The sequence below is a fragment of the Melanotaenia boesemani genome, chromosome 17 (assembly GCF_017639745.1).
Source record: "Melanotaenia boesemani isolate fMelBoe1 chromosome 17, fMelBoe1.pri, whole genome shotgun sequence".
NCBI lineage: Eukaryota > Metazoa > Chordata > Actinopteri > Atheriniformes > Melanotaeniidae > Melanotaenia > Melanotaenia boesemani.
This window is the reverse complement of record NC_055698.1, coordinates 8,764,329-8,792,211: the sequence shown is the minus strand read 5'-3', so window position 1 is coordinate 8,792,211 and position 27,883 is coordinate 8,764,329. Positions and strand designations below refer to the sequence as shown.

At 39.6% G+C, this 27,883-nt stretch overlaps 2 protein-coding genes across 2 annotated transcripts; one reads left to right on the top strand and one right to left on the bottom strand.

The window, feature by feature from the left end:
• Window positions 1-20: 20 nt before the first annotated feature.
• On the bottom strand, window positions 21-8,318 carry srd5a1 (steroid-5-alpha-reductase, alpha polypeptide 1 (3-oxo-5 alpha-steroid delta 4-dehydrogenase alpha 1)). Its single transcript, XM_042011538.1, has 5 exons — window positions 7,821-8,318; window positions 7,503-7,669; window positions 5,690-5,791; window positions 1,311-1,461; window positions 21-1,209 (listed from the first exon to the last, which is right to left on the bottom strand). Exons 1-5 carry the CDS (start codon window positions 8,129-8,131, stop codon window positions 1,143-1,145), a joined length of 798 nt encoding a protein of 265 aa, XP_041867472.1. The 5' UTR covers window positions 8,132-8,318; the 3' UTR covers window positions 21-1,142.
• Window positions 8,319-13,039: 4,721 nt separating this feature from the next.
• On the top strand, window positions 13,040-27,652 carry nsun2 (NOP2/Sun RNA methyltransferase 2). Its single transcript, XM_042011526.1, has 19 exons — window positions 13,040-13,266; window positions 13,810-13,967; window positions 14,192-14,296; window positions 14,380-14,485; window positions 17,118-17,189; window positions 17,319-17,403; window positions 17,511-17,703; window positions 18,132-18,206; window positions 18,284-18,414; window positions 19,486-19,559; window positions 19,648-19,778; window positions 21,262-21,358; window positions 21,539-21,756; window positions 21,983-22,075; window positions 22,161-22,296; window positions 24,211-24,291; window positions 24,735-24,873; window positions 26,729-26,768; window positions 26,860-27,652. The coding sequence occupies exons 1-19, from the start codon at window positions 13,075-13,077 to the stop codon at window positions 27,176-27,178; spliced, it is 2,445 nt and encodes an 814-aa protein (XP_041867460.1). The 5' UTR covers window positions 13,040-13,074; the 3' UTR covers window positions 27,179-27,652.
• Window positions 27,653-27,883: the final 231 nt, after the last annotated feature.

Sequence of the window (27,883 nt, the reverse complement as noted above, 5' to 3'; positions counted from 1 at the left end):
CATTTTTCATCCCACTCAGATGCAGCACTTCTATTATTTATTAATGACACTGTTGTTAATGAGAAAACCTGGTGCTGAAAAATGGCCTCCTCTAAGGAAGGGAGAAGTGAGGAGTCACAGGAGCAACTTACATGGTTCAGTTGTCAAGCTTTACATGAGTGTAAATCAATGCCAGTTAACCTGTGCATGAGTTCAATTAGAAACACATTTAAACAACACGATAGTTGCACTTCTTTAAAATCTAAAATTATTAAGAAACACTGACATCAAGGCAGATTAAAATATTCAGACATTCAGTAAAAGTCCACACCCACATAGACAAGAGTTTCTGGCTCATGGTAACATTAACAATTAAAAAAAAAACATCCCTCTGCCTATTTAAGCCTTGCACATCATCATCCATTCAGTGTCAGTAATGCTGCAGCTCTGACATGTCATCAAGATTTTTCTCTGCAATTTCTTCCTCTTTTCTTTGTTACAGTTTCTTAGAAATCCTGACAGAAGTAACGTGTGTTGCCAGCTCTCATCTCCTCATTTCAGGCTTGAGTGAATTATTGAGGCACTCTTCAACGATTTCCCTGTAGCTCTCTGGCCGAGGACAGCCCTGAGACAGGAGTCTCAGCTTTGGGTTAGGGTTAGTTAAAGTTACCTTTGTTCCAAAGTGAGATGATGAGGTCAGTAGAAAAAGAAAATATATGAGGCATGAGAACGAAATGCAGCAGGAAAGCCAGGCTGCACTTAATTCAAGACACCTTGTCTGTCTAATCTGGATGGATGTTAAGGAGATTTGCAACAGATGAGCCTCGAGGATTAATGAAAATTTAAATGTCTGTCTTGAATTTCGAAGTTTGTGCTCCACCTGGGAAAGTGTGTGGATCAGAGGAGAGTCTTAAAGCTGTTGCTTGCTGGTGCAGAGTGTATAAATCCAATGTTTTAGTACTGAGGTATATTTTATTGGCTTTCTAATTTCTTCTGGAGCATTGCTTGATGTTGTCTCTGCTGCAAATACAACGCTTCCAGCTCATTTAGTCCACGGTTGCTGAGGTTCTTCATTTATTTAAGAATGCAACTGGTGTGTCAGTCAATGTAAGAAAAAAAGAATTTTCTTCTCAGCCACACTAAGCCAATACCTTTTTGAGCTTCTAGAAAAGAAAGGGAATCAATGCTTTCCTCTTTTTAGGATAGTCTTCAAACTTATTAACGTACCATCTGCAGAGAAAGAAAAAAATAAAAACAGGTCCTTTAAAATGTATTCATACAGCACAACCCGTGCCCACCTTCTTACTGTGTGTGTGTGTTGTTATTCTTACTTGTGGTGGGCCACAGCCCTGCTGGCGAGGACCACTGCTGTAAAGATGGCGAAAGCTGCGCTGTGAACAGAGTGGCCAGCCAGAGCGAAGCCAGCCCACTCCATTATCTCGCCTAGGAAGTTGGCCCCGGAAACATATTCAAACATTCCACCTGTGAGACGGAGGACAGCGACGTCAGGTTTTCTGCTTTTCCTTTTATATGTTCAATGAAGCAAGAACAACACAGATATTTTACTTTGGAAAACAATTTACTTGGCTGATGGGATTCCAGATGTGCCTGGAAATAGCTTTGGAGCAGCAAATCTCACAGCTTCTTCCATCCTCACCTTCTATATTTTATTTTCCTTGTGGGTCCAGAATGTTTCAGCAGGTTCACCACAAGTTCAGACTCAGAAAGTAGTTGTGACTGTGATCCTGATCCGGGGGGCTTCCATTCGTGAACATCTTATGATTACAAAATGGTTCATGTAGTTTCATATAGTGTCACTTAAATATGCCAAATGCAAACTTTTACAGCTTTACATGTCAAGGCCATTTCTCAAAAGGACTTTGGTAATGAGCCAAAATCTTTTCAACAACCTCCTCCCCCCATCACATCTTATATAACAGTAATCCATTTTCACATTGTAAAGGTCGAAAACTAAAAAAAAAGAAAAAAAAGAAAAAAGGGGGCAGATCCACATCTGCTTGCACAAGTTTCTACAAGTAACGTCTTTTAGTGCACTCAGGAAGATTTAGTGCACTTACTATCTCCACAGACGCTGTTTTATTTAACTGTAGGAACGCCAGCTAAAACAAGCTCATTAAGTCCTTTCTGATTTACAGAAGTAGCATGTTCTCCCCTCATCGCTCTGTGTTGGGGCAACACTGTATTGAAAATCTGTCCAGTTGTGACCAAGGATGAGCCTGTAACTATGACAACATGAACTATGACAGGCCGTGTCAGATAAGCAAAACTTTCTCAGACCGGTTTGTGATATTCTGAATGTCGACGTCGGCCTCACACAGTGGAACGAAGTGGGAGCTGCTGAAGAAAAAGTCGTTCAATTTCAGTTTTTCTTTGTTCTGATTTTTGAGTCAGCATGTGACCCGATATGCTTAGTTAATGTGTTGCATTCAAGAACAACTGAGTTATGCCCCAAAACTAGCCTCCTTAGTGAAAATTTGCATGTGTACCCCGGTGTTATGTTCCCATTAATTCCAACTGGGCATTGAACTACTTACTATACAAGGAAAACATGGAAATTTCTGGTTGAATTTTGCAATTTATAAACAAATATTTCACTCCATTTTGCTAATCTAAGGTTTAATCATGTCACTTCTGCACCTGTTCATATTAGCTGTAGAATGTGCACAGAAACAAAATTTTCTCTTATTGAAACTTAACTATTGATGAGGGTTTTCCTTATTTCAGGTCATTATGACTTTGCCATATTTATATTGTGCTTGTTGACGCTGTGATAACAATATAGTTTTGATATATTGTGCAGCTCTGGCCATTTATTAACAAATGTCCCAAACTACTGCAGTCATTTGACAAAAGGCTGAATTCTGATTAAAACACTTTTCACCATTTGTTTTACATATTGGTAACAGATTTAACTAAAACTAAATTAAAAATGTAATGTGTGTGTGGAAAAAATATATTGTAGAACAAAGACTGATTTAATTTTTGTTTATTCTGAGTTTCAGAGAGCAGCAAATGAGTTTAGCTTAATATAAAGACCAAAACACCGGCAGGGAGGCCGACCTGCTTCTGCAGAACCAACACAGGCTTTGAATGAAATTACAAGGAAACATGTATGAATATAAAAACTATTTAATAAAAATATACAAAGTTCTGCAAGGATTTTTGAATGGCTTAAAATCCAAAAATTGTCTCATAAAAAGCTTCAACATGTTTTCCATGTTTTGTTTTTTTTTTTAGGATGAATATCGAGTCAGACTGGCTTGCACATGCACTTACATATAATGTCTATGTTCCGGTGCAGGCTCGGCTCGCTGTCTAACATAATTACTATCAGCACTCTGCAGTTTCTCTGTCTCTGTCAGTGAAAGAATAATCTAACACACTCCAAGCTGAACCATTTTCAGACACAGTACAGCAAAAACCTTTTGTACACTAATGAAAGGACGTTCAGAGTCCACAGAGGAAAAGATAACTAGTGACAACCTGTGATTCTGCATATAATCATCACACTACAATGGAAAACTAGCAGCTAGTGTACAGAGACAGCAGTTTTCCATGTCATGATGTGATTACTCTCAGCCAGCTGCTGAAAAAAATATATCACAATGGACCTAAGAGGTAGCGCTACAATATACCAGTAAAGGAGCTGAGATAAAGTAATAAGACTGCTGAGGAATGGTTCGTTTCACAGCATTAAAAACTAGTATTTGTGCTTGTAGGTTTTATACTAGTTTTTCAATATAAAGGAATAAAACCAATAGTTAATAAGAGTAGATTTATATTTTGTTGCTCATAAGGCTGTGCACAGCGAGATAATGAATAATAATACAATTAACAAATACAATAAGAAATGAACATTTTAGGAACACCACTTATCTACAGTCGCTGGCCACTTTATAAGCGACACACTGCTAGTACCAGGTTGGAGCCCCTTTTGCCTTCAGAACTAGCGGTACCTTAATTCCTGGTGTCATAGCTTCAACAAGCTATTGCCATGACAGCATCACACAGTTGCTGCAGATATATTGGCTGCACATCCATGAGAATCTCCTGTTCCACCACATCCCAAAGCCGCTCTACTGGACTGAGATCTGGTGACTGTGGAGACTGCTGGAGTCCAGTGAACTCATCGTCATGTTCTAGAAAGCAGGTGGAGATGATCTGAGCTTTGTGACATGGTGCATTATCCTGCTGGACGCAGCATCAGAAGATGCTGCACTGTGGTCATAAAGGGATGGACATGGTCACAGTGTGTTCTTCTGGTGTTGGAGCCCATTTGTTTCAAAGTTTGACATGCTGTGTCTTCAGAGAAGGTATTCTACATACTTTTGGTTGGAGCCAGTGGTTATTTAAGTTCCTGTTACCTATCATCCTGAACCAGTCTACCCATTCTCCTCTGATAGCAATAAGGCATTTTAGTCCTGACAACTGCTGCTCACTGGATATTTTCTCTTTTTCAGACCATTCTCTGTAAATTCTAGTGATGGTTCTGTGTAATAATCCCAGTAGATCAGCAGCTTCTGAAATACTCAATTTGAACTCTAGAAAGTCGTCTCGACCATGTCTACATGCCTAAATGTATTAAATGGCTGCCACGTGATTAACAAATTAGCTATTTGTGTGAACAAGCAACTGAACCTAAAAAGTGGCCAGTGAGTGTAGACTAATATCTATGCCATCTGAACATTATTACTCATAAATAAGTGATATGGTAATAGAAATATTTAAGGGAAAACAGTGTTTGAAGACTGAGCCCTCAGTGTCAACGCCAATGATCTCTGATTTTTTCCCCCCAAACTCTTAAACTACCTCCTGCTTTTTAATATGCTGCTCTACCATCAGTGCATCTGTCCCCCTCAGAATGGCATCACTCTATCAGTGTGTGTGTGTCTCACATCTTAAGTTTGTGTTTGAGCCAGAAAACTAGTTTTCTGGCTCGTGTCGGCGCATTGAGAGCAGTACATCAAATATCTTTTTAGTGAGATCAGCTGCTGATTCCCCGTCTAATCCTCATCAGATAATCAGCACTGACAAGTCACAGGAGGATCGGACTTACTTCTACTTGGGAGAAAATAAACTACATTTCTTTCTACTCGCATTGTTTGATCTTGTTCTAAAATTTAGTAGTGCTGCAAATAAAATAGCAGCAAAATCGGACTCAGTGGTCACAATCTTGGAGGTCTGAGATGCCACATTAGATTTGTTAGTGGTTCGGAAGTGTGTGGACATGGTAATTAATGAGGCTAAATTAAAGTAAACATGTAAGCTAGTATTGAAGTTCCGTGTTTGTTCTGATTTCCATTGTACATTTTCAACAGATACAGACCAAAATATATGTGACAGGGTTGCCTAAATTTACAGGAGAATAAGTCAGACCAACATATATAATGGAGAGCAACATGTGCTCCTCTTTACAGCTTTTCTGATTAAAAAAAAAGCCCAAAATTAGAAGCAAAGTATGAATAGGAGGCAAACATCATGTAGTATTTCTACAAATTTCAACCTGGTCTTTGTGGTTTTAAAGTATATTCTTTACGGTTTTGGTGATGCTAATACTTAACAAGGAAACATACCTACATTCTGGTCACATATCTTTATTTCTTACTTCTGTTTTCTTTCCATTTATATAAATTTTCACTTATCCTTGAAAACATTTGCGCCTCAATCAACCTCAATCAAAAGACCTCACCTCTGGGAATCTTGTAACCAGTCTCCCCAGGCTTTCTCAGGTTCCTCAGGATGTGGTCAGAGTGTAAATTTATCAGCCAGCCGGCCAACCACAACACAGACCCTGGGGAAAAATCCAAAGTTGCTTTATCAAAAATGTTTCACAGGTACAAGATAAACGGGGCAGCTGTATTTTCTCTAAATAACAGCTTGATCAATACAAACAAGTGGCAGAAGATGGTTAATGGTATTGACACTGAAGGATTAGGTGTCTTTAGAGTTATAACAACGGTAGTTACAGAGTTATTATAGCTTCTCCGAGCTAGTGTTGCCATGGCAATTAACTGGCATATTAGCAAACACCAACACAGCCTTTAATCCATTTTTACATCTGCAAATGTAAATGTTAATGCATCTGTAAGTAATTTCTCTCGGATTAACTCTTCACACTAATGTCATTTGCTTATTTGCTGAACCATTTCTATCAATGTCAAGAATCCAGTCTTTATTTTCTATCCAGCTATTATTTAATCTTAACTTGACATCTTTCATTCTACAACCAGAAAATATTGGATATAAATATAGAATTTTTTAGGAAATAACTTATTTAAAGAGAACTGTAATATCCCCTTTTCTTTACTGACTTTTTAAATAAGTGTTTAATCCCTTTTAAAGTAATGATGATCTGAACACATGAAACTTTGCTCTGCCCATCCAAAAATCAATAAAAAGACACTAATATTTCATTGGACCACCTTTACCTTTGACTCAGGCATGTTTCCACTGTGGCATTGTTTCAATAAGATTCTGAAATGTCACAACATTTATTTCCATCCAGAGTTTTATTAATTTATCGACTAGATTTTGTAGTACAGATGGGAGTAGTCCAAAGTCTTCTCCAGTATATTCCAAAGATTCTAAATGGGATTCAGGTCTGGACTCAGGTCTGGTCTGTGGTAGCCAATCCATGCGTGAAAACAATGTCTCGTGCTCCCTGAACCACTCTTTTACAATTTGAGCCTGATGAATCCTGGCTTTGTTATCCTAGAATATGTCCATGTCATCAGGAAATGTGGTATAACCTGCTCATTCAGTATATCCAGTTCAGATGAATATACATAATGTTGCTGAATCTAGACCTGATCAACTACATGACCTTCTTCCATTGATCCAGTGCCCAATCTTTTTGCTTCCTAGTAAATTGAAGCCTTTTTTCCCCCAATAAACCTCACTGATAAGTAGTTTTCTTAAAGCTACACAGCTGTTTAGTCCCAATGCTTTGAATTTCCTCGCATTGTACCTGTAGAAATCTCTTACTTTCATTAATAATTAAACAGAGCCTGAATTTTACTCGTTTTCTCACAGTTTGACATCACCAAATGTTACAGTGATCATTATCACGATCATTCAACATTTTTCTCCAACCACATTTCTTCCTCTGAGGTGATAGTTTCCCAGTATCCTTCTGGTTTTAAAAAATGTGTTTGCCAGCTATGAACCCAATTTCAGTAGTTACTGCAGTCTGTCTTCTTAAACAGACTGACATATTTTCCACGATCACAGAATGCGTCTTCCACCATGGTTGTTAAAGAACTGAGAAGCTACTCACTACATCAGTTAAGTTTAAACAACTTTAGCCAGCTGAAACATAATCATCGGTGCAGTAATTATCTAATGGGAGGTTCTTACCCATTTGCTTAGTTATATCCAAGTGGTGACTTTTTTCCAGATAGGCAGTGTATTACGAATAAATGACATTATTTACAACTGCGGGACTTTTCTTTGCTTTTTAACTTCTTTTTCTGAACATGTAGAAGAGGACACTGAATACCCACCAATGATGAAGCTTGGATGTGTAACCCAGTATGCAGGGTACTCAGCATAATGGCTCAGGTACCTGACTTGCATATAGCCATTATAGATGCAGAAAATAAAGGCCAGGAAAAAGGAGAGGAACGGTGTAGCTTTCCCGCCTCTGATTAAAAATGGATAAATGAGGGCCCTGCAGAAGAGATAAATATATATAAAAAATGTGCTATTAACAAGACTACTAGACTTCTTTTTAATGCAGTGATCATATATCAGTTAGCGCACATTGAAGGGAGATATGAAACACTTCCTACAATCTAAGTTTAATAGAGTCACTACCTTACCTCTGGATGTAGTGGCAAAGAAACATCATAATAAGAAGCTGGTTTGGTAGTCGGGACGTTTTGGCGGAGGATGTCCAAACCACCAGACACACAGGCAACAACAGCGAGGGCAGCTCCTGAACGAACCAGGCGAACTTAACGTTAACTGGAAATCCATATTTACTCGTAGCATATCGTCCGTATGGGACGTTTTCAAAAAGCAAGCTAACGAAAGTGCAGACTGCCATAAAAACCATGAAGTAAGCCATGCAGTCCAAAACGAACAACTCGTCTTCCTCCGAGTGGAAGATAAAGGAAAGGAGCGCATCCATCCTGGTGAATGGAGGTTTAATGTTTCCGAATTAAAACGCTAAACTGAGTGAATGTCATCTATTTTCTCAGCTTTGTGCTGATTCACAAACTCACTCTCCGATTCGATGTAAACGACATGTGCACGCGACTGACAGAGACCAATCAGTGGTCGAACTAAGCGACCGATCTTTTTAGCCAATGAAACTGCTCGGTTTTGCATTGACGTTTTGCAACTTCCTGATTTGTCAATAATAATAATAATAAAAAAAAAAACTTTATTGAATGTTGTTCAGTAGTCCATAAAAAAACAAAAAACAAAAACAAAAACGTGAAAAACACACGAACAGTATAACACCAGGGGAAAAGATATTAATAATTGTAAATTAATTTTAATGAATTAATTTTAATGAATACAGCAGACGTAGTTCAGTGGTTTTGACATCTTTTCAGTTTTTAGAATGTTGTGTCGTTATTAAATATTGCCCAAGTTTCTTTTCAAAAATTAAAAATGAGGGTTTGTAAATTTAGATTTACAAATATGGTATTTTTCAAGTGACAGAATTAAAATGATGATATAATATTGATCTGATTTGGTTGGGACATAGAAACGAACCAAACAACATATCTACATATGAAATAAAGAAATGGAAATCAATTTTTTTTGGGGTGGGGGATAAATGTTCAGACATTTTTCCAGAAATACAGGAGAAATACCAGGACCAGAACAGATGACACAAATCTTTTACAAATTGTTTACAAAATGAGCAGGTAACATCAACAGCTTTTTTGTATCTTTGCAGAAATGTCTTGCAGGGATAAAAAAAAAAAATCGTTTTTAGAGACATTTTTTTGACCTCAGTCATTTTCAAGTATTTGGAGGGAATACAGCATTATTTCCTCCAGTTCAGATTAGAAGTTAGATTATTCCAGTAAGATACAACATTTGGAACACATCCTTTCGGAATAAAGCACATATATCATGATTATTTATTTATTTATTTATTGGAAAAACAAATTTGACCTATAGTGGTGTTAGCAGAATCCAAATTTAAATAACACACTTCAGCAGCTGCAGAGGTTTTGAAAAGCACTACAGCACCAGATGGAATAACGTCAAAAACAAGAGCATATTCTTTTGGTGGTATTGGGATACTGTCTAAGAGTTTGGAATATGAAATTAAAACACCATCAGAACTGAATAATTGTTTCACTAAATAAATTCAATGCTCAAACCAGTTTTCCAAAAATAAAGATTTATGTTTGTATACAATGTCTTTATTGTTCCAAATGATATATTATATATGTATTTGGTGAGTTGTGCAATAAAGTTGAGGGTTGAAAAAAAACAAAGTCCCTTGCTTTGTTGTTTAAGAAAGAATTTTTTTAATTAAAACTACAACCTTCTCTAAGAACCCAAAGACTTTCTGCTCCCACACTGATATATTTGTTTGAACATTTATTTGGATTTATTTTTTTTTATCCCTGACCTTTAATGTTGTGTTTAACTTATTCATTGATTTATTAATTTATTTACCCCTTGTCAACACAGTTGCACTCTGATGTTTATCCCAGGGTTTACTGCTTTTGTATGATTTGTTTTTCTTGTTGGTATATGATTTTTGGAAGCAAAAAAAATGCTCACTGGTTTCAAATAGGTCATATATCACAATATATAGCAAAATATGGGGAGGGGGGGACCCAACCCTACATTTTATTTACATTGTTTATGTAGGTATATTCATATCCCATTAATAAATGATCAGTTATTAATATCTGTAGATATTTTAGCAGACAAAACTATTCTTTTTGTCTTTGTTTTTTTTATAAAACTTTTTAACAACATTTGTACATCAAGTGCATGTGTAACTTAATACATACTGTTCATTAATAGTAGGAAGTCACATGAGCAATGAGGACAAGTGTAAACTAAAAAAAGTAGAAACATTCACGAAGAACAAGAAACACCAAAAGACAAATGCAAACCAATAAACCAGGAGGTTAACATGAATACTGCAACACAAAGCACAATAACAAAGCAAAGACAAAGCAAAGTATAAATTTAGTTAGCTTTCAATATGACAAAAAAAAAGATAACAAAACATACTTCAGGGATTTAAAGTAGCTGGTAAAGTTATTTTTGAAACCAGTAAATGAAGGAGTACCGCCTTACCACATATGGTATCTACCTAGAATGACAACAAGAATGATAACATCTGAGATGATTGTCATTAATAAAATGAATGATATCCTTATAGGTACAAATACAGTGTTGTTTATTTTTAAAGAGATCCAACAATGAATATAAGACCAAAAACATGTACAATTGGAAATTTAGGCATATACGAAAGGTGGTCAATAGATTCTGCCTCAGAAGATCAAACTGTGTAAGGGTCCATCGGAAATATTAATCTTTCAAATGGAAAATCATTAACTGAAGCCAAATACAGAATAAGTCAGGAAGCGTTTTTACTAAAGAGGATACGTATAGTATTCTTAATAGTTCTTAACAGTATTCCTCCTTTAATTCTTAACAGAGGACACTTCACTTCATTTAACAGTACCTTCCCAGGACCTGCAGGGGGCACTGTGAAGGCACCAGCCTGGTCTTTTGATTAAAGAGTGGAGGGTAACAATCCTAAACCTTAAAAGCGACTGCAGATGAAAAATAAACATTTGGCTAACTCTGGTACATTAATGTCTATTAAAGTAAATTGTCCTCATAAAATAAACAAATAAACAAACAAAACACACACAGAGAGAAAAAACACAGGTCAATTTAAATCTGGTTAGTGGGCTTGGTTTTTGCGTCTCTTGTGTTTTCAAAATGTGTTCATAGGGAATTTAAGTGCATTACATCACCTGTTTTTGTCCTGAAATCTCTTATCTGAGGAGAGCAGGTCATACAGCTGCTGGATGCGAGCCAGTCTGGGAGGAACATGGCTCCATCCAAATGATTCATATATCAGCTTTTATAAACTTTCCTTCCTTGTTTTTGTTGCATTACAGATTTGAATGTTTTGCTGTTCTTTTAAGAACCTTGCCTCTGAAGGGCTGTCTGTGTTTACAATTGTTCATCGATGCAAACACCATCCCTTTTGCATTTGAGTGCTCATAGGCAGTCGTGGCTTGGCAGGACTTCAATTTCTTGAGTTAGTGGAGCCAGATAACAAATCACGGGTCTGCACCATCATCACATATAAAACTAAAGAGTCCCAACATTACGTGATGGTACAAAGTCGTCCCTTCTATAAATGGTATACATAGAACCAAAACCACTGCAGCTTCAAAATGTATGCATTGCTTGAACGACTTAAATCCTTGTTTGAAAATCCTGTCTAGCTAATCCTCAGCATCCTTATTTTAAAAAGTGAGTGGGATTACACTCAGTAAACATCAAACTACTGCTTTACCTCTATAGGGAAAGTCCTGCCTGGAATGGTGGCTAAAGTTGTTGGAGGACTTGTCACAGTCCAGTGTCACGCTCGTGAGGATGTGCTGCAGATTGGACCTCCTCCTAACATCTTTCAGGATGGTTTGCAGAAAGTCTGACTGGATGCTGCCTTTGTGGACCTGAAAGGATAGTCGTGAGGATGTGAGGTGAGAGGTTAAAGATTTTAGCACAACAGTGAAAATAAAATAAGATTTTTAAAACACCTGTTGTGAAGTACAACATTACATTACTTTTACTGCTTCAGTTACTGGGTCAAACTTTTCATCTGGTTCAGACGTGTCTCTTCTTCCCTCTCTTTTCTTTCTCCTTCTCCTCTTCCCCAACACTGCTTTGCTCAGCATATGTCAAGATTCATTCCTGACAGCTTCATCCTTCTCTGTGACCTGTCAAATGTTACACACAAACTTACAAGTTATTTTACAGAACACATCATGTTTAGCTGACTCACATGTACATTGCTAATACACAAACCTTGGTGGCTTCCTTGGGGATCATGTTAGATACTTTGAGGCTCTGAGCTGCAGCTTTTCGCTGAGAAAGAGGAAGCTGAAATTTTGGCCCACTCCTTTGGCTCTCCTCCTGCAGCTGCTAGCTGAAACCATCTGGCAACTCCTTTGACAAATTGATCAAATTTAAATACACACACACACACACACAAAAAAGAAAAAGAAAAAAGAAATGCTATGCTATGCTATGGGAAAAATGCCCTGAGTGCAATCTGTGTCGGAATAAACAAAATAATTTAATTTTATTATTTGCCTCAACCTGTTATCCAAAGTAAATGGTAAATGGTCTGTATTTATATAGCACATTTACCCAAAGCGCTTTACAATATACACCACATTCACCCATTCACACACTGATGACAGAAGCTGCCATGCAATTCGCTCAACCACGACCCATCAGGAGCAATTTGGGGTTCGGTGTCTTGCTTAGGGACATTTTGACACGAGCTTGACAGGCCAAGGATTGTCTCGGCAACCCTCAGGCTACAAGATTTCATACCAGTTTGATATGGTAATTTATTGCTGCCCATTCAGTACATTTGAAAGAGTAGCCCTAAACACACGAGCCAGTCAGAGACGAGTCTTGATGTCCCGCCCACCAATGAAAGAAATCTGCAAACGCCTGATTAAAAAACATAGCTGCATAAAATAAATGTATTAATCAAACAAACATGCACTTCAAATAAAACAGTAATGAAAATCCAGTATTTTTAGATCTTAACCTTGATAACATAAAAGACATGTCTTTTTTCCCCTGCCTGTGTCATTTGCACCAAAAAATTGTAACACAACTGAAATGTAACCTCATCTTTAGAAACGTTTTATTCACAGTACACTGTCAAGTGCACTTATATAATTAAAATTATATTTACATATGATATTTTATTTCATTTAATTTTTTAAAAGAACGAACTACCCCGAAGCAGTTATCGTTTCAGGCAAAAATTTCAGTCACCTCCAAAGGTCCTCATTCACGTGCGTCAGAGCCAACACGCTCTGGTCAGTGATGATACACAGCATCGCTGTTCATCTTCAAACTCACTGTAGTATCAGTCTTTCCGGGCTTTTTTTTCCACGTCCAGCCACTACGTTGTTCCGCAGACTTTTCTCCAGGGTTGTCTGCTGTTCCAACATGGGGAAAAGAAGCAGACAGAGGCAGAAAAAACAGAATGGTGGCAGGGACGACAGAGACAACGCTGTAAGAATCACATTCCTGTTGTAGCAAGTCCTGCTAATGTTAGTACCTTAGCCAGACTACGTATTAACAGCGTTAAAACTTAGTCAAACGCAGCCGACTGCAGTAGTATTTAACGCTGATCGTGTTTACCAAACTTTGTGCAGACATACTGCTGGGACAAATCATCATAAGGGTTGCCTATTTGCTACCTGTTGTCTTTAAAACCATGTGTGACCACCCTTTGTCGCTCTTAAATGATCGTGTATATAAATGGTGTGATTGTTTAAATGTAAAAGAGACTTGGGTTACCTCATAAAATCCCTCAAAGACTCATCAAAAGACATTGAAAGCAAGAAGATTGCATCAATAAAAGAAATGGCTCATTGATATTGTAGGTGACCCGGGAAAGCATCAGTAAAAAAATATGAAATAGTCAGATTTTTCAGTTGCATGTCTTGTAGCATTGATTTTCTACATTATAAGTTTTGTCTATGTGCAGGAAAGCTGTCATCAAATATTCAGAGGTGTGATCCTCTCTAATAACCAAGCATCCATGTGTTTCAGGGGTGGGGAGCTGGCTATGCCGACATTGTCAAGGAGAACAAGTTGTTTGAGCATTACTACAAGGAACAAGGCCTGGTACCCGAGGAGGAGTTTGAACAATTTATGGAGGCGATGAGAGAACCTCTACCAGCAACCATCCGCATTACAGGATACAAGAGGTGAGCTGGGCAGACCTAAAATGTCAGTCACAATGTATGTTCACACTCAATACAACGTGAGAAGTTTTTCAATTCATGTACCAATTTTTCTTTTTTTTTTTTTGCCTGTTAACTTAAAAGAAAAAATTAAAGTTTGCAGTGATAACTGCTTAAATCATTTCCGCCTTATAGGAATATGTCTAGTTACTTTACAGTTGTTTTTCTTTCTTTGTGCTATGTTCCAGCCATGCCAAGGAGATCCTCCACTGTCTAAAGGAAAAATACTTTAAGGATATTCAGGAGCTGGAAATTGATGGTCAGATGATTGAAGCTCCACAGCCTCTCAGCTGGTAATGCAACACCTGGTTTGCCCAAGACATCACAGATTTAAAGTAGAAACTCAGTGCAGACTTTGTATGTGTCTCGTCTCCAGGTATCCTGATGAGCAGGCCTGGCACACCAACATGAGCAGGAAGATCATTAGGAAGTCTCCCCTGCTGGAGAAATTTCACCAGTTTCTGGTCAGCGAAACCGAGTCTGTGAGTAAAACACAACACAAAAGGATCATCAGGCAAAGTTTACTAAATGTATGACAGTGGGTCTATGCCATTTTACCCCCTGGGTGACCTGGAGGCCAGGCGGGTGGGAGGAGTTTTTAGTCCATTTAAACACGACAATCAGCCGGATGACGCGCTCAGATCCAACGGCTTGTTCAGCAAGAACGCCCCTTTTAACCACAAGGGTGGAACAAACAAACCAGCCAATAAACTTAGAAAATGTTCCAACCTGATACATAATGTTGTTTGGCCTTTATTTGTTCACTAGATAACTTTGCATTAATATGATCCCTCAAACAACTTTTGCTGATTCTATGTCTGATCTTTTCAGCTACTGTAAGCAGCAACGGTATGTTCCAATCCAGTTAATTGTCCTTACATGTTAAGAGACCTCCAGTGGACACTGTTGCACTTTGCAGAATACAACCTGAAAGAAATGCGTACAAAATTATGGCTTTATTATTAACTTTTTATTTTTATGATAAATTTTGGCCTGGAAGACCCACACCTCTTTTGTTTTGGTAAAGCCTCTTTCTAACGCTTTTCTCTCCATTTAAATCGTAAACTCCTCCGCCCTTCATCACTTGTCCCTGGGTAATCAACTGGGTGACAGTAAAGGAGCAGACCCTTGTTTAAACTAAAAAGTAACAAACAAAATCAGATCAAATAACCTGAAGAGGTAGAATCAGCAGAACCATACTTTGGTTTAGACTTCCTGTACTATCCTCTTTTAGTGTATATTCACTAGACATTGTGATTCCCTCATCGTCTTTAATTAACAGCCTGGGTTCTAAAGGCATTTATGTCAGCATTAGGTGTTTGTAAACGTTTTGCTGCACTGACTGGCACTTCCAAGATCTTCAGCATGCACTGGGGTGATTTCCAGTTGAGTGTGAAGTAGTATGAATGAAAGTGAATACCTCAAAGGGGCTGAGGTTATGGTTTTCATCTGAACAGGGTGGAGTGCTCCTTCTGGGTGGGGAATGAGTCTTTGCCTTAAGTGGAGGGGTTTAAGTCTCATGGGATCTTGTTCACGTGTGCTGGAGTGAGAGATGGGCAGATGGATTGGGGCTTCATTGACTGAAATGAGGATGCTGCACAGGTGAAGAGAGAGCTGAACTGAAAGGTGAAGCTTTCTGTTCCAACTTTCACCTTTGGGCTGAAGGTATGGGTAGTCACAGAAAGAATTAGATCACAGATATAAGCGGCTAAAATGAACATCTTGTAGAAGGTGGTCAGGCTCAGCATGAGATATCAGGTGAGAAGCTCAGATGTGCCCAGGGGATCTTGGCATGGAGACGCTGCTCCTCTGTATCAAAAAGAGTCAGTGGAGGTGTTTTTGGCTTTTGATTACGATGCCTTTTTGTTGCCTTCCTTTGGAGGTTTTCCCGGCCCATCCTACTGAGTGGAGACCCAGAGGCAAACCAGAACTCACTGGAGGGGGGAGTTTTGTGTTTTCCTTACACAACCTGTTGCCTCAATGACCAGATCTTTGATAAGCAGAAAATGGATTGATGACTAGTAGTTCCAATAGCTGCCCAGTACTTATGACTGCTGGTGCAAACAGGATTAATAAATGCTCTTCTAAGAAGGATCTCTTCATGCCAGCATTCAACAATGCTTCTAAACTTAGTTGCAAATGCAGCTTATAAATTCAGTTAAAAAAAAATTGACTCTTTCAGCGACACAGCAAAGCACTCTTCTTGACTATAGTACATCCTTCATGACCAAATCCGGGACACCATATCAGCATCTCAGCAGACCCCCTGTTGAAGACCTGTCATATAAACTATACAAAAATAGGACAAATACTGAGCTCCAGTTGCTGTGTTTACTTCACATCCATGTTAAAGCTCTTTTATTTAAAAAATATCCTCTCCTGTAATAGGTAGTAGAACATGCATTTGGGAATCTTTTGGGTTTTATAAAAAGCAAGTAACAAGGGAGGAAAGCCTGTAGAGCATTAATGAGGTACAGAGATGACACACAGAAATCTGGTGAACTGTCACAATGAAATCCGGAAAGATAAAAACAGCCTGGACTAGCAAAAACAACACAGGATATGGACTAAAAACTAAAAGCAGATTTGTGTGGTGAAACATTAACTACAGCATTTATTTCCTAGTTTATTGCTAAAACCATGTTGAGGTCAGCAGTTCTCTACTGTGGACCATCAATGAGTTGGTCCTACTGTAGCATCAGGTTTTCTGGTCTTGGTCCAGATCTTCAAGGGTTTAAAAACAGAACTGGTTCTAACTGGTTAGGCACTGACTCCAAACCAGGATGTTGGCTCATTGATGGAAAAGGGATATTTGCAAACTTGATGCACAGAAACGGTGGACTGATAGGGAGTCTGTGAGGATGGAGGCGGAAAATAAGAGCTGGTGGAGTCTTTTGAGCCACAAGCTGTGGGACTGTAACTAATCAGTGGTTAATTGAGCTGAGTGCATTTGTGACACATTATCACAGCGTGTTCACCACAGAGGGAGGGGAATAAATCTGGAACAGCTGCATAAGAAAATAAAGCATCCGTCAGTACATTATGAAAAGAACTCAACTCCAGAGCCGTAATATGGTTGGAAGACAAAAGCATTATTTTTGTTTGTCCTTGCAGGGTAACATCAGCCGACAGGAAGCGGTCAGCATGATCCCCCCTCTGCTCCTGAAGATCGAGCCCCACCACAAGGTAGAACACTGCCCTATTTAGTTAAACATAGAGGCTCAGACTGTTTCATTGTAGAACAACTTTCTTCTGCCTTTTTAAAATGGTTGCAAAGGAAAGGAAAATCTAGCTTTTTCTTGCTTTTCTGTTTAGATCTTGGACATGTGTGCAGCTCCAGGGTCAAAGACGGCTCAGCTGATAGAGATGCTTCACTCTGACATGGACGTGCCGTTTCCAGGTTTAACACATTCAGTCGTCACATCCTCAGATTTCTGTACATTTTAATGAAAACATTTACGAGCATTAATGCCAGCATTTTTTTAACCCTCATCTCTCCACCTTCAGAGGGCTTTGTAATAGCCAATGACGTTGACAACAAGCGCTGCTACTTGCTTGTACACCAGGCCAAGCGTCTCAACAGCCCCTGCATCATGGTGGTCAATCACGATGCGTCCTGCATCCCCACACTTCAAATCGATGCAGATGGCAAGAAGGACATCCTCCTCTATGACCGCGTCCTGTGTGACGTCCCCTGCAGGTCAGCAGATGTTTGCAGCACAGATGAGTTCTGCTGCATGTGTGTTTGTTTGGAGATATTTTATATGACAGATGAAGATGAGGGTTTTTTTTTCTGAGGTTTTCTGGCTTCCACATCGTTTTTGAAAATGATGTGGCCAAAGCAAAACTGCAGTAGCTTGCAGAAGCTGTCTGAGCTGGCAGGGTTTAGTGCTGAAGCCAGGAGGCCTGTGCCAACAACAACGTGGGGAGGAGGAGGGCAGGAAAAGCAGTAATGAAGATGGACTCAGTGATGTGAGCAGCCAGCTAAGGCCCAGCGTTCAGTTTGTGCTTCCCACACATTTTCATCCTGGGGGAATTGTCAGGGATCTGTGTTGGTTTCAGCGCCTCAGGGCCAGACTGTGTGTGTGTGTGTTTGAGACCAACGCCGCTCTGCTTTGTGTTCTGCAGCGGGGATGGGACCATGAGGAAGAACATAGACGTGTGGAAGAAATGGACAACCAGCAACAGCCTACACCTCCATGGGTGAGCCAGAGGATTTAAACCAAACAGGGGGAAAGGGAAAGCTGGCAGTTTTACAGAGTGTGTGTTGTGTTCACCAGGCTCCAGCTGCGTATCGCAGTGCGCGGTGTCGAGCAGCTGGCAGTGGGAGGGAGGATGGTCTACTCCACCTGTTCACTCAACCCCATAGAGGATGAAGCTGTCATAGCAGCTCTGCTGGAGAAGAGTGAAGGTAGCAAACACACTCACAGTGTCCTTTGTTACACCCTGGAGATGTTTTTTACTTTTAAAGATGCAACATGTAAGAAAATCTAAGGTCAGTCACAGAAAAATTTGATATAGAGAACTGTTTTTATTGGTAACCAATCACTTGTTATAACAAGTGTTATGTTTTTATTAGTATTCTTCATTTATATTAACTTGACCTTTGAACCCAGTGTTCCTTTTTTTTCTGAAAGTGTAATGTTTTATATCACCAGTCATGTCTGAATGCAGGACAGTGCGCCTCATCTGAATTCATAATCAGTTTGCAGCAACGTTCATTAACAGCGTCGTGTGTTATAATAAAGTTAGCTGGTGTTTATAGTTCCTGTTTAAAATGGTAGGTATGAATCCTGTTTGTACCACGGTACATAAACACTGGTCAGTGTTTAGAAACCATTTACCATTATGGAGAGCGTTCACAAACATCACCTGTTGTTTAGCTATCTTTTAAAAACTAGACTGCTGATATTAAGACATCAGTGAAGGAAACAAACACTGTGATCAGCTGTTTTTGTGAAGATAAACTGTTTTCCTTCACTGTGATTCTTTACAGAAGTTGAGAATACGCTGGAAGGAGGGTCAAGCGTTTGTTAGAGGAGAGGTTTTAAGGGGTGTAATGAGTTAGCTCTGCTCTGATAATAGCTGTGGAAAACAAATCAGTCCAGAGCTGGAACAAATTTGGTTCTAGAAACAGAACTGGAACCACTTCAGGTAAAAAAAAAGGAGCATCAGAAAGATGTTCCATTAAAGCGATTGTTCCTTTAGGTCTGGCACTCCTAATGTCCCTGGAATCATATTTGCTGTCATTTCAAAACCATTTTATGCCACAGATTTGATGTGTGTCCCCGGTTGGATTAATTTACATTTCAGCATTTGTTTCCTATTTTAATCTGTTACCTGTCAAGTCTCAGCCTCCTTTCATCACCAATCACCTTCACGCTAGACAAATACTTCTGGGATCTGTGAAAATACCACCAAATCCAAACTGCTCACTCGTTACCTGCTAAGCTGTAATGTCCCACATCATCTATGTTTTCAGGAGCGTTGGAGCTGGCCGATGCCTCAGCTGACCTTCCGGGACTGAAGTGGATGCCTGGGGTCACTTCCTGGAAGGTATTGCAGAGTTTAGCCTCTAACACTCTTCATGAATGAGTTTTGCTGTTCGGCTTCCAGAACTGTGATGTTGCACTGTTTTCTCTAGCTGATGACCAAAGAGGGCCAGTGGTACTCTGACTGGACCGAGGTGCCGAGCAGTCGTCACACACAGATCCGCCCAACCATGTTTCCACCAAAGAACCCAGAGAAAGTAGCCAGCATGCATCTGGAGAGATGGTACAAATGCACGCTGTAGAAAAGCTTTACTGAGCCCATCTAACTTTTTTCTTTCTATGTATCTTTCCTTAAAACTTCTTCTAATTTCTACTATTTTTCTATATAATTTTAATCTAGAGAAAACAAAGAATTGGGATTTTTTTTGTCTATTTATTCCTTCATTGAGATGGTTCTGCATGAACACACATATGCTGATCAGCCACTTTATCGGGTCACCCTGCCAGTACCAGGTTGAATGCCTTTTGCCTTCAGAACTGCCTTAATTTGTGGTGGCATATATTCAACAAGGTGTTGGAAACATTCCTCAGATTTTGTTCCATATTGACATGACAGCATCACACAGCTGCTGCAGGTTTGTCAGCTGCATTCATGATGAGAATCTCCCGTTCCACCACATCCCAAAGCTGCTCTACTGGACTGAGATCTGGTGACTGGAGGCTGTTGGAGTCCAGTGAACTCATTATGTTTAAGAAAGCAGTTGGAGATGATTTGAGCTTTGTGACATGATTCATTATCCTGCTGGAAGTAGCCATCAGAAGATGTTAACATTGTGGTCATAAAGGGATGGACATGGTCAAAAACAATACTCAGGTAGGCTGTGGTGGTTAAACCAGGCCACGTTGGTAGTAAGGGGGCCAAAGTGGGTCAAGAAAATATCCCCACACCATTACACCACTGACAAGCTGAACCACTGATACAAGGCAGGATGGATTCATGCTTTCATGTTGTTGAATTCAGACCCTATCACCTGAACGTAGAGCTGAAATGAAAAAAAGTCAACTTTTCTCCATCTTCCATTGTCCAGTTTAGGCGACTCTGTGTGACTTGAAGCCTCGGTTTCCTGTTCTTAGCTGACAGGAGGCACCTGATTTTGTATATTTGGTTGAAACCAGTGGTTATTTGAGTCTCTGTTGCCTTCCTTTCATCTCCAACCAGTCTGCCCATTTTCCTCTGACCTCTGACACCAGCCAGACATTTTGGTCCAGACAGCTGCTGCTCACTGGATATTTTCTCTTTTTCAGACCATTCTCTGTAAATTCTAGAGATGGTTGTGTGTGAAAATCCCAGCAGATCAGCAGTTTCTGAAACACTCAGACCAACAACAATGCCACATTTAAATCTCTATTCCTCCACATTCTGATGCTTTGTTATAACTTCAGGAAGTCATCTTGACCATGTCTACATGACTAAATGTATTGAGCTGCTGCCATGTGATTGGCTGATGAGCTGTTTGTGTTAAAAAGCAAATGAACAGGCGGACCTGGTAAAGTGGTGAATAATTGTACACAAGCCTCTCAGAAGTGCAGGATGATGTAATTTCTTCACTGCTAATTTTGACATGTTGGCCAGCAGAGGGAGCTGTTGCTCCACTTTCTCAAAGCACTTTTCTGCTGGTTTAACAAACTGCTTGTTTGTTCTGACAGCAGGTGGCGCCACAAAGCTTAACTCTTAGACTCATGTTTCTGTGTTTTTTCAATGTCAGTATGAGGATTCTGCCACATCACCAGAACACTGGAGGTTTCTTTGTGGCTGTGCTGGTGAAGAAAGCTCCAATGCCTTGGAACAAAAGGTATCCCAAGGTAATTCACATAAACTCCCTCACATTTAATAGATGGTAGCTATCTATTATAAGTTTCTGTGAAGCAGACCCCATTTAACTCTGGCTTCCCCCACTGCATCATTTAGTTCTACTAACCACAGCTGGGACTTTTTCTCTCTCCTCTTTGTCCAACTCATCTCTCCATCCTTTTTGTCTCCAGCTGAGAAAAGACGCGTCATCAAGCTCAGCAGCCCAGGCTGGAGTCTCTCCTGCAGCCTCGTCCCCAGCAGACACTCCCTGCCCCATCCCCGAGGGCAATCAGGAAGAGGTGGATGGAGGCAGCCCAGGAGGGAAAGTAGACGGGGAGGCAGAGCGTGAAGCGCCCCCAGGAGCTTCGTTGGTTCAGGAGACTGGTACCAAACAAGAAGCAGTGTGTGGGTGAGTCTTGTTTGTCTGGTAATCTAATAAACAAAGGAAAAGTGTCAGATCCTTTGCAATTTTCTTGAAAAAGGATCGTCATCTTCAGGTAAAACTTCATTTATAATTGTTGATATGGAATATTTTTCCTTAAATAACTTACATTGCCTGAAATAAAATGGGTATTTTTAAATGAATAAACCTTAAGTAAAAAATCTTTGCATTTCTACTTTGTTTTGTCTCTCAGGCCTCCACCCTCCAAAAAGATGAAGCTGTTTGGGTATAAAGAAGACCCCTTTGTGTTCTTAACTGAAGATGACCCTGTCTTCACTGCCATAGAGTAAATATCTCAGTGTTTTTAGGGCAGAAATGACACATTTTTATAATTTTATTTCAGTGAAACCTTTTTTTCCTGCCTTCTCCAGATCTTTCTATGATCTTTCTCCTGACTTCCCCAAGCTCAATGTTCTGACCAGGACCCATGAGGGCAAGAAGAGGCACCTATACATGGTGTCCAAAGAGCTCCGCAACGTGCTACTCAACAACAGTGAACGCATGAAGGTGTGTGGGGACGGCATTATCGACCTTTACACACACACACACACACACACACACACACACACACACACACACACACACACACACACACACACACACACAGTCAGGTTGCGTGATGACAATGGAACATTTTCTTCTAATTAGAAATAAATCCAGAATCAATTCTTTTGTGGAGACATTTTGTCTGGTATTGATCTTCCTGGAAATTTGGCATTTGTTCATGTGAGTGCAGTGATAGATCAGTTTGTTTTGCTCTTACGTGTGTGTGAGAGAGAAAGATAGAGGCAGCATAAACAGATGGGGTCCCTCTGGTCCTCCACCCTGTAACACCTGGGCAGGTGGCCCAGTGTGTGTGTGTGTGTGTGTGTGTGTGTGTATTTCTCTTTCTTCTCTTCAGTGTTTGATGTTTTGAACTTTTTTGTGCTGATAAACATTAAGTACACAGTCTGGACATGACTGGACAACAGTACACCAGCTGGTATTATTAAAGGAGAGAAACAATTGTACAAGCACAAATTTCCTTAGTTTTTGTGCTAAGTTTATATGGTAATAAACCCAGTTACAAAGGCTGCATTATAGTGGAACAAATTCACACTGATAATTGGTTAAAGTTTCTTTTTAAGCAATTTAAACCACGGAAAAACAAAACTAAAGGTGTTTGCACAAGGTACTTTATGTGGAACATGTTATTTACATAAACGAGGCATTTCTGTTAGAGGACGGCTGCATTACAATAAACAGAATAAGAAGAGCAAAGTTTTACTTCAACTTGATTTGGCCAAAAGAGCAGATCTACTGGTTTCTATGCAAAATGGTAAACACTGATCAAGGCAGGTCAGAGTTGATACCTGCTGATATTAGTAGATTCTTTGTGATATCCTGGCACATGTTAAAAGGAATAAACCTGCTGGTACTTTGTGGGGAACTGCTAACACGATTAAAGCTGGTAGAAACCTTGTCTTCTAAACCAGGGATCACCAACTCTGGACCTCTAGGTCCTGCAAGTTTTAGATGTTTTCCTGCTGAGACACACCTGACTCAAATGAAATGTTCTCCAGCATGTCAAGTTCTGCACAAACCTCTTGTTGACCCATTATTTGAGTCAAGTGTGTTGCAACAGGGAAACCTCTAAAACCTGCAGGACACTGGCCCAAGTGGTCCAGAGTTGGTGATCCCCGCTTTAAACCAATGCTGCATCGTTACTCATACCTTCTTTATCACAACACAATAATCTGATCTGATCCCTTGTCCTAAGGTTTAAATTTAACATACAGACCTGATTTTCCTGCCGTCTGGACTCAGACTAAAATTAAACCTGCTGCGGGACCTGAGGACGAACATGGTTGACACAAGCTTTAGATTTTGGTACTTGCTGTCAATCACTAATATTTTCTTTCTTTATATAAAGCATCCAAAACCTTGCATGCAACCTACTTTTGAACCATTCTCCATATCTGTTGCCATGGTTGCTTCCTTTTTTTTTAAATCTCTGGCAACCCGACCAGTACAGCTATACAGACTTATTGGAACCTGATGGGTTGAATCAGCTCTGATATGTGTGATACTCATTTGTATGAGAACTCCTATTCTACGGCTTTAATGCAAAAAAGCGTTATGTTGATTACTTGTGCTTTCAAATGTTCACATTGTTACATAAATTGGCTTTGCCTCCCTGAGGTTACTATGCGTTATTCATATGTGTCTCTCATGTGTGGCTGGATTTTACAATGCAAATCACTGACAGTTGCTGCACTCCTGCTGGGACACCTGCTGCACCGTTTACCGCTTACCTTTTATCATAGCAGCCCACAGCAAGACGGGTGGATGTCTGTACAAAAACATCTTGGATCACTAAGTGGTTTTACACTGAACTGTTTGTCGGCTTGCTCTTCTTTGGGTGCTGTTTTTGTTTCTCAGGTCATTAACACCGGGGTGAAGGTGTGGTCTCGTAACAGCGATGGAGAGGAGTTTGGCTGTGCTTTCAGGCTGGCTCAAGAGGTAACCTGCAAAATATGCATCATTGGCAAGAGTGTGTATATATATATATATATATATATATATATATATATATATATATATATATATATATATTTGTAAAGCCACATTTTTCTTTGAGAGGAATCTTCTCTACACATTTTTATATTTGTGCAGTCCTCTCGTATGCAAATTAACCTCATGATTCAAAATGCAAAAGTTCTACGAGTTCAGCACCTATTCTTGGAGTTTACGCTGCATTTAATTTCACGGTTAAATGAGCAAGAAATCCTTGTTGCCGTTATTATTGTTCCCGCCAAACACAGCTGAGTACGAAGGGTGCCAGACGGCAAAATTCACACTTATTTCAGATGCTAATGAATTAATTTCTTATGCACAGTGTAGCTGTAAAGAATCATAATTTATTCTGTTGCTCTGCCATCCACGTCTCCTTCCTGTTCTACCAGGGTATCTACACTCTTCAGCCGTACATCCGCTCCAGGATAATCGGAGTAAGCATGGAGGACATCAAAGTGCTGCTGACGCAGGAGAACCCCTTTCTCAGCAAGCTCGAGAACGATGCTCACACTCAAGCCAAGCAAATGGGTGAGTCCACGCCGCTGAGTAGTTTAAACCCCACATTAGGAGATGAGCACGCCCACAGAGAGCCGACTCCCAGAAAAGTAGAACAGAATTTAGGAAGAAACCCAGAGGGTGAAGAAGAGAATTGGTGTTCGGAAGGTTCATGATGTTGCTGGCAACACCTGAAAGAGGGAAATGCGTGAAATGTTCTTCTGTCCTCAAACTTCTGCCCCTGAGCAAGGCACTGACCTGAAAAAGCCTCACAAAAGGAGCTGAGGAGTTCCAGCTAAAGAAAAGTTGTTTTTAGAATATTCTACTGTATGTCATTGAACATAATAAGTACATTGTGAAACAAATTCTTCTATATGTAGGATTTCAGTTCATGAAACATTTGTGTTTTAGTTTTTCTGTTGATTCAGCTTGTGTCGTTTCTCCTGTCTGTACAGATCACTAATAACGATCTCAGACAGGTTTGGTAGTTAGTTTCCCATGTGAGCTTTATTTAAAGGAAACCACAAATGCATTTATTTGCATTATTAAGTAAGTCTCCATGCAATCTGGGGAAAAAGGAAGTTTCTGCAGATTAAAAGTGTGAAATAGGACAATGCCTCGTTAAAGGGAAAAAAAAAACGGACATATCACAAAACTTTAAATGAGATCATCGTAGTGTTAAATACTTTGTGTGTGTGATTCAGAGAACCAACAAGTTGGTTAAAAACAAATATCAGGGGAAATCTTTGTCAAGCAAATGCATCGTACAGAGAGAGAAGCTGCTAAAAAGCCACTGATGAGCAAGCAGGAGACACCTGAGGCTGCAGCTGTGCATAAACCTGTGTTTAGGCTCAACTAACCAATGCTCACAAAGAGAAACATTTGCAGTGGGCTCAGAAATACACAAAGACTCATTTTAAAACCATTTTATTCTCTGAATGTTGTGTTAGACTGGATGGTCCAGATGGATGGAGCTCTGGATGGTTGATGGAGGGATGTCTTTAGCCAGGCCCCTGGAGGGTGCCAGACCTCTGCCTCATACATACCAAAGTATTTACTCACCCATCCAAATAATTGCAGTGGTTTTTTTAAACTGGAGGTTGGGACTCCAATAGGGCGTCGCAAGATAATTAAAAAAATATATAGCCTACATTTATCAAATAAATTTGGGATTTTTTTCTTTTTACCAGGGCTATCAAAATTAAACCATTAATAAAGAGATAAATCTTTGAAATTGGCACATTAATTTTTTTAACACTAATGCATAAACAACAAATTTAGTAAAGATGCTGTATTAAAATCTGAATCTGAATTTTATCCCTGCAAATCTCTGTTGCATGTAGGTGCCTTGTCACAGCGGTAAACCACCAAAAAACACTTTATCCCTTCATTTGTGAAGATTCTGACAGTTTTCCAGCCTTACATTTAGAGGATGCTGCAAAATGACCCACGTGAAACATCACACAATCACTAAGTCGTCGCGTAGGAGTGGAGGTCGTGAACACTAATGCATCTTATCTTGGGGCTCGTGGAAAAACTCACTCCTAAAGACAAGCTGTGTGCCGCAGGATCCTTCCAAGGAGCAACTTAGGGAGGCAAATCTGGTCTCCTATAAGATCCATATATCTATAGACTTCCAATTTGAATGGATGAGTGTTAAGGTGATATCAAAGAAGGGCTCCATGTTAATATAGAACTGGATTGAATTATTTATATTTTTTTTTTGTTGGAGAAATTATCTACTTAATGCAAAACATGTAAAATAGTTTTCGTTTCAGTTCTTCACAACTTATTTAATGTTTTGAAGCTGTTTTGATAATTGGGAACACATTCTGTTGGGGTTAGGGTTAGGACACTTGCTCATCATTTTTCATCATTGTCTCCACAGGGATGGGCAGCATTGTGCTGAAATACATTCCTAATCCAAAGTAAGCTCTTAATTTAATTTTAATGTTTGTGTGTTTTTTAGGGTGATGGCCTGATCTAACAGTTCTGACTTTCTTTCTTTCTGTTTGTTAGTAACACCACAGAGCCTCAGTGTCCCATCCAGCTGTGTGGCTGGAGGGGAAAGACGTCTATCCGAGCCTTCGTCCCCCGCAACGAGCGGTTTCATTACCTCCGAATGTTGGGCGTGGAAGTCTTCAGAGACAAACAGGGCCTGGGGCAGAAAAGGAGGGACGGTGTTAAGGAGGGAAAGGAGGATGATGATGCTGAGAAGGTTGCAGAGGAGGAAGAAGGGGCACTAGAAGAAAATGAGGCAGAGCTGGAGTTGGAAAATAGTGATAAGAACGGATCGTCGGAACCAAAGATCGACTGTGGCAACAAGGAGAGTAGCTGAGGATTCAGACTGTAGAGGAAGAAGAGAACTGACGGATGGCTGATAAGAGCTAGAAGTGCTGTTCAACAGGTCCAAAACCACACGATGTGTTAGAGAAGGAGGATGTGCCTCTGTTTACCACACTGCCAGAGCAGGAGTCCCTCCCAGTGATGACTTCGTTGGGAGAGTTCTTTTTTCAGCTCCTTTCTAGGAGTCAGCTTTTTAGTTAAATAGCTTGTCTTGTTTTATAAAGCTGTTTCTTTAACAAATGTGTCCCATATAACAAGTTTTATTTTTATTTTATTTTTTTGAGAGCTTCATATAAATGAGAAAGGAACATCTCATGCTTTATACCTGTAATCAAACCAGTAGAATGGAGCTGACTTAAAACAAAAGGTTTCTTTTGTCGTTGGTCAAATGTTTGCACTTTCGGATCATTTTGAGCTTGTAAAAGTGATTTTTTTTTTTTACCCCATATTAAAAATTGAGACACCATGCAGACAATCTGAATTTTTTTTAAATGAAGAAAATATGAAGAAACTAAATGAAAATTGCAGCTCATTGGAGCTTTGTTTTGCTGGTTGACAGGAAGCATCGAGGAGCATGAAGTGATGGTTTGGTGCACACACACATACGAATCTTGGTTATGAAGCTTCTTGACCACATCTAAACACCCGACTTCAACATTTTAACAACATCCATATGAGGATATTGTCCAGAGTGATT

Coding starts and splice junctions, on each gene's coding strand:
- srd5a1 (XM_042011538.1), bottom strand. CDS start 8,131: ATGGATGCGCTCCTTTCCTTTATCTTCCACTCGGAGGAAGACGAGTTG. Junction 7,670..7,820: donor CTTTGCCACTACATCCAGAG/GTAAGGTAGTGA, acceptor TCTCTTCTGCAG/GGCCCTCATTTATCCATTTT. Junction 1,462..5,689: donor TGGTTACAAGATTCCCAGAG/GTGAGGTCTTTT, acceptor TCCGTCTCACAG/GTGGAATGTTTGAATATGTT.
- nsun2 (XM_042011526.1), top strand. CDS start 13,075: ATGATACACAGCATCGCTGTTCATCTTCAAACTCACTGTAGTATCAGT. Junction 14,486..17,117: donor TGGTCAGCGAAACCGAGTCT/GTGAGTAAAACA, acceptor TTGTCCTTGCAG/GGTAACATCAGCCGACAGGA. Junction 24,292..24,734: donor CTTTCAGGCTGGCTCAAGAG/GTAACCTGCAAA, acceptor CTGTTCTACCAG/GGTATCTACACTCTTCAGCC.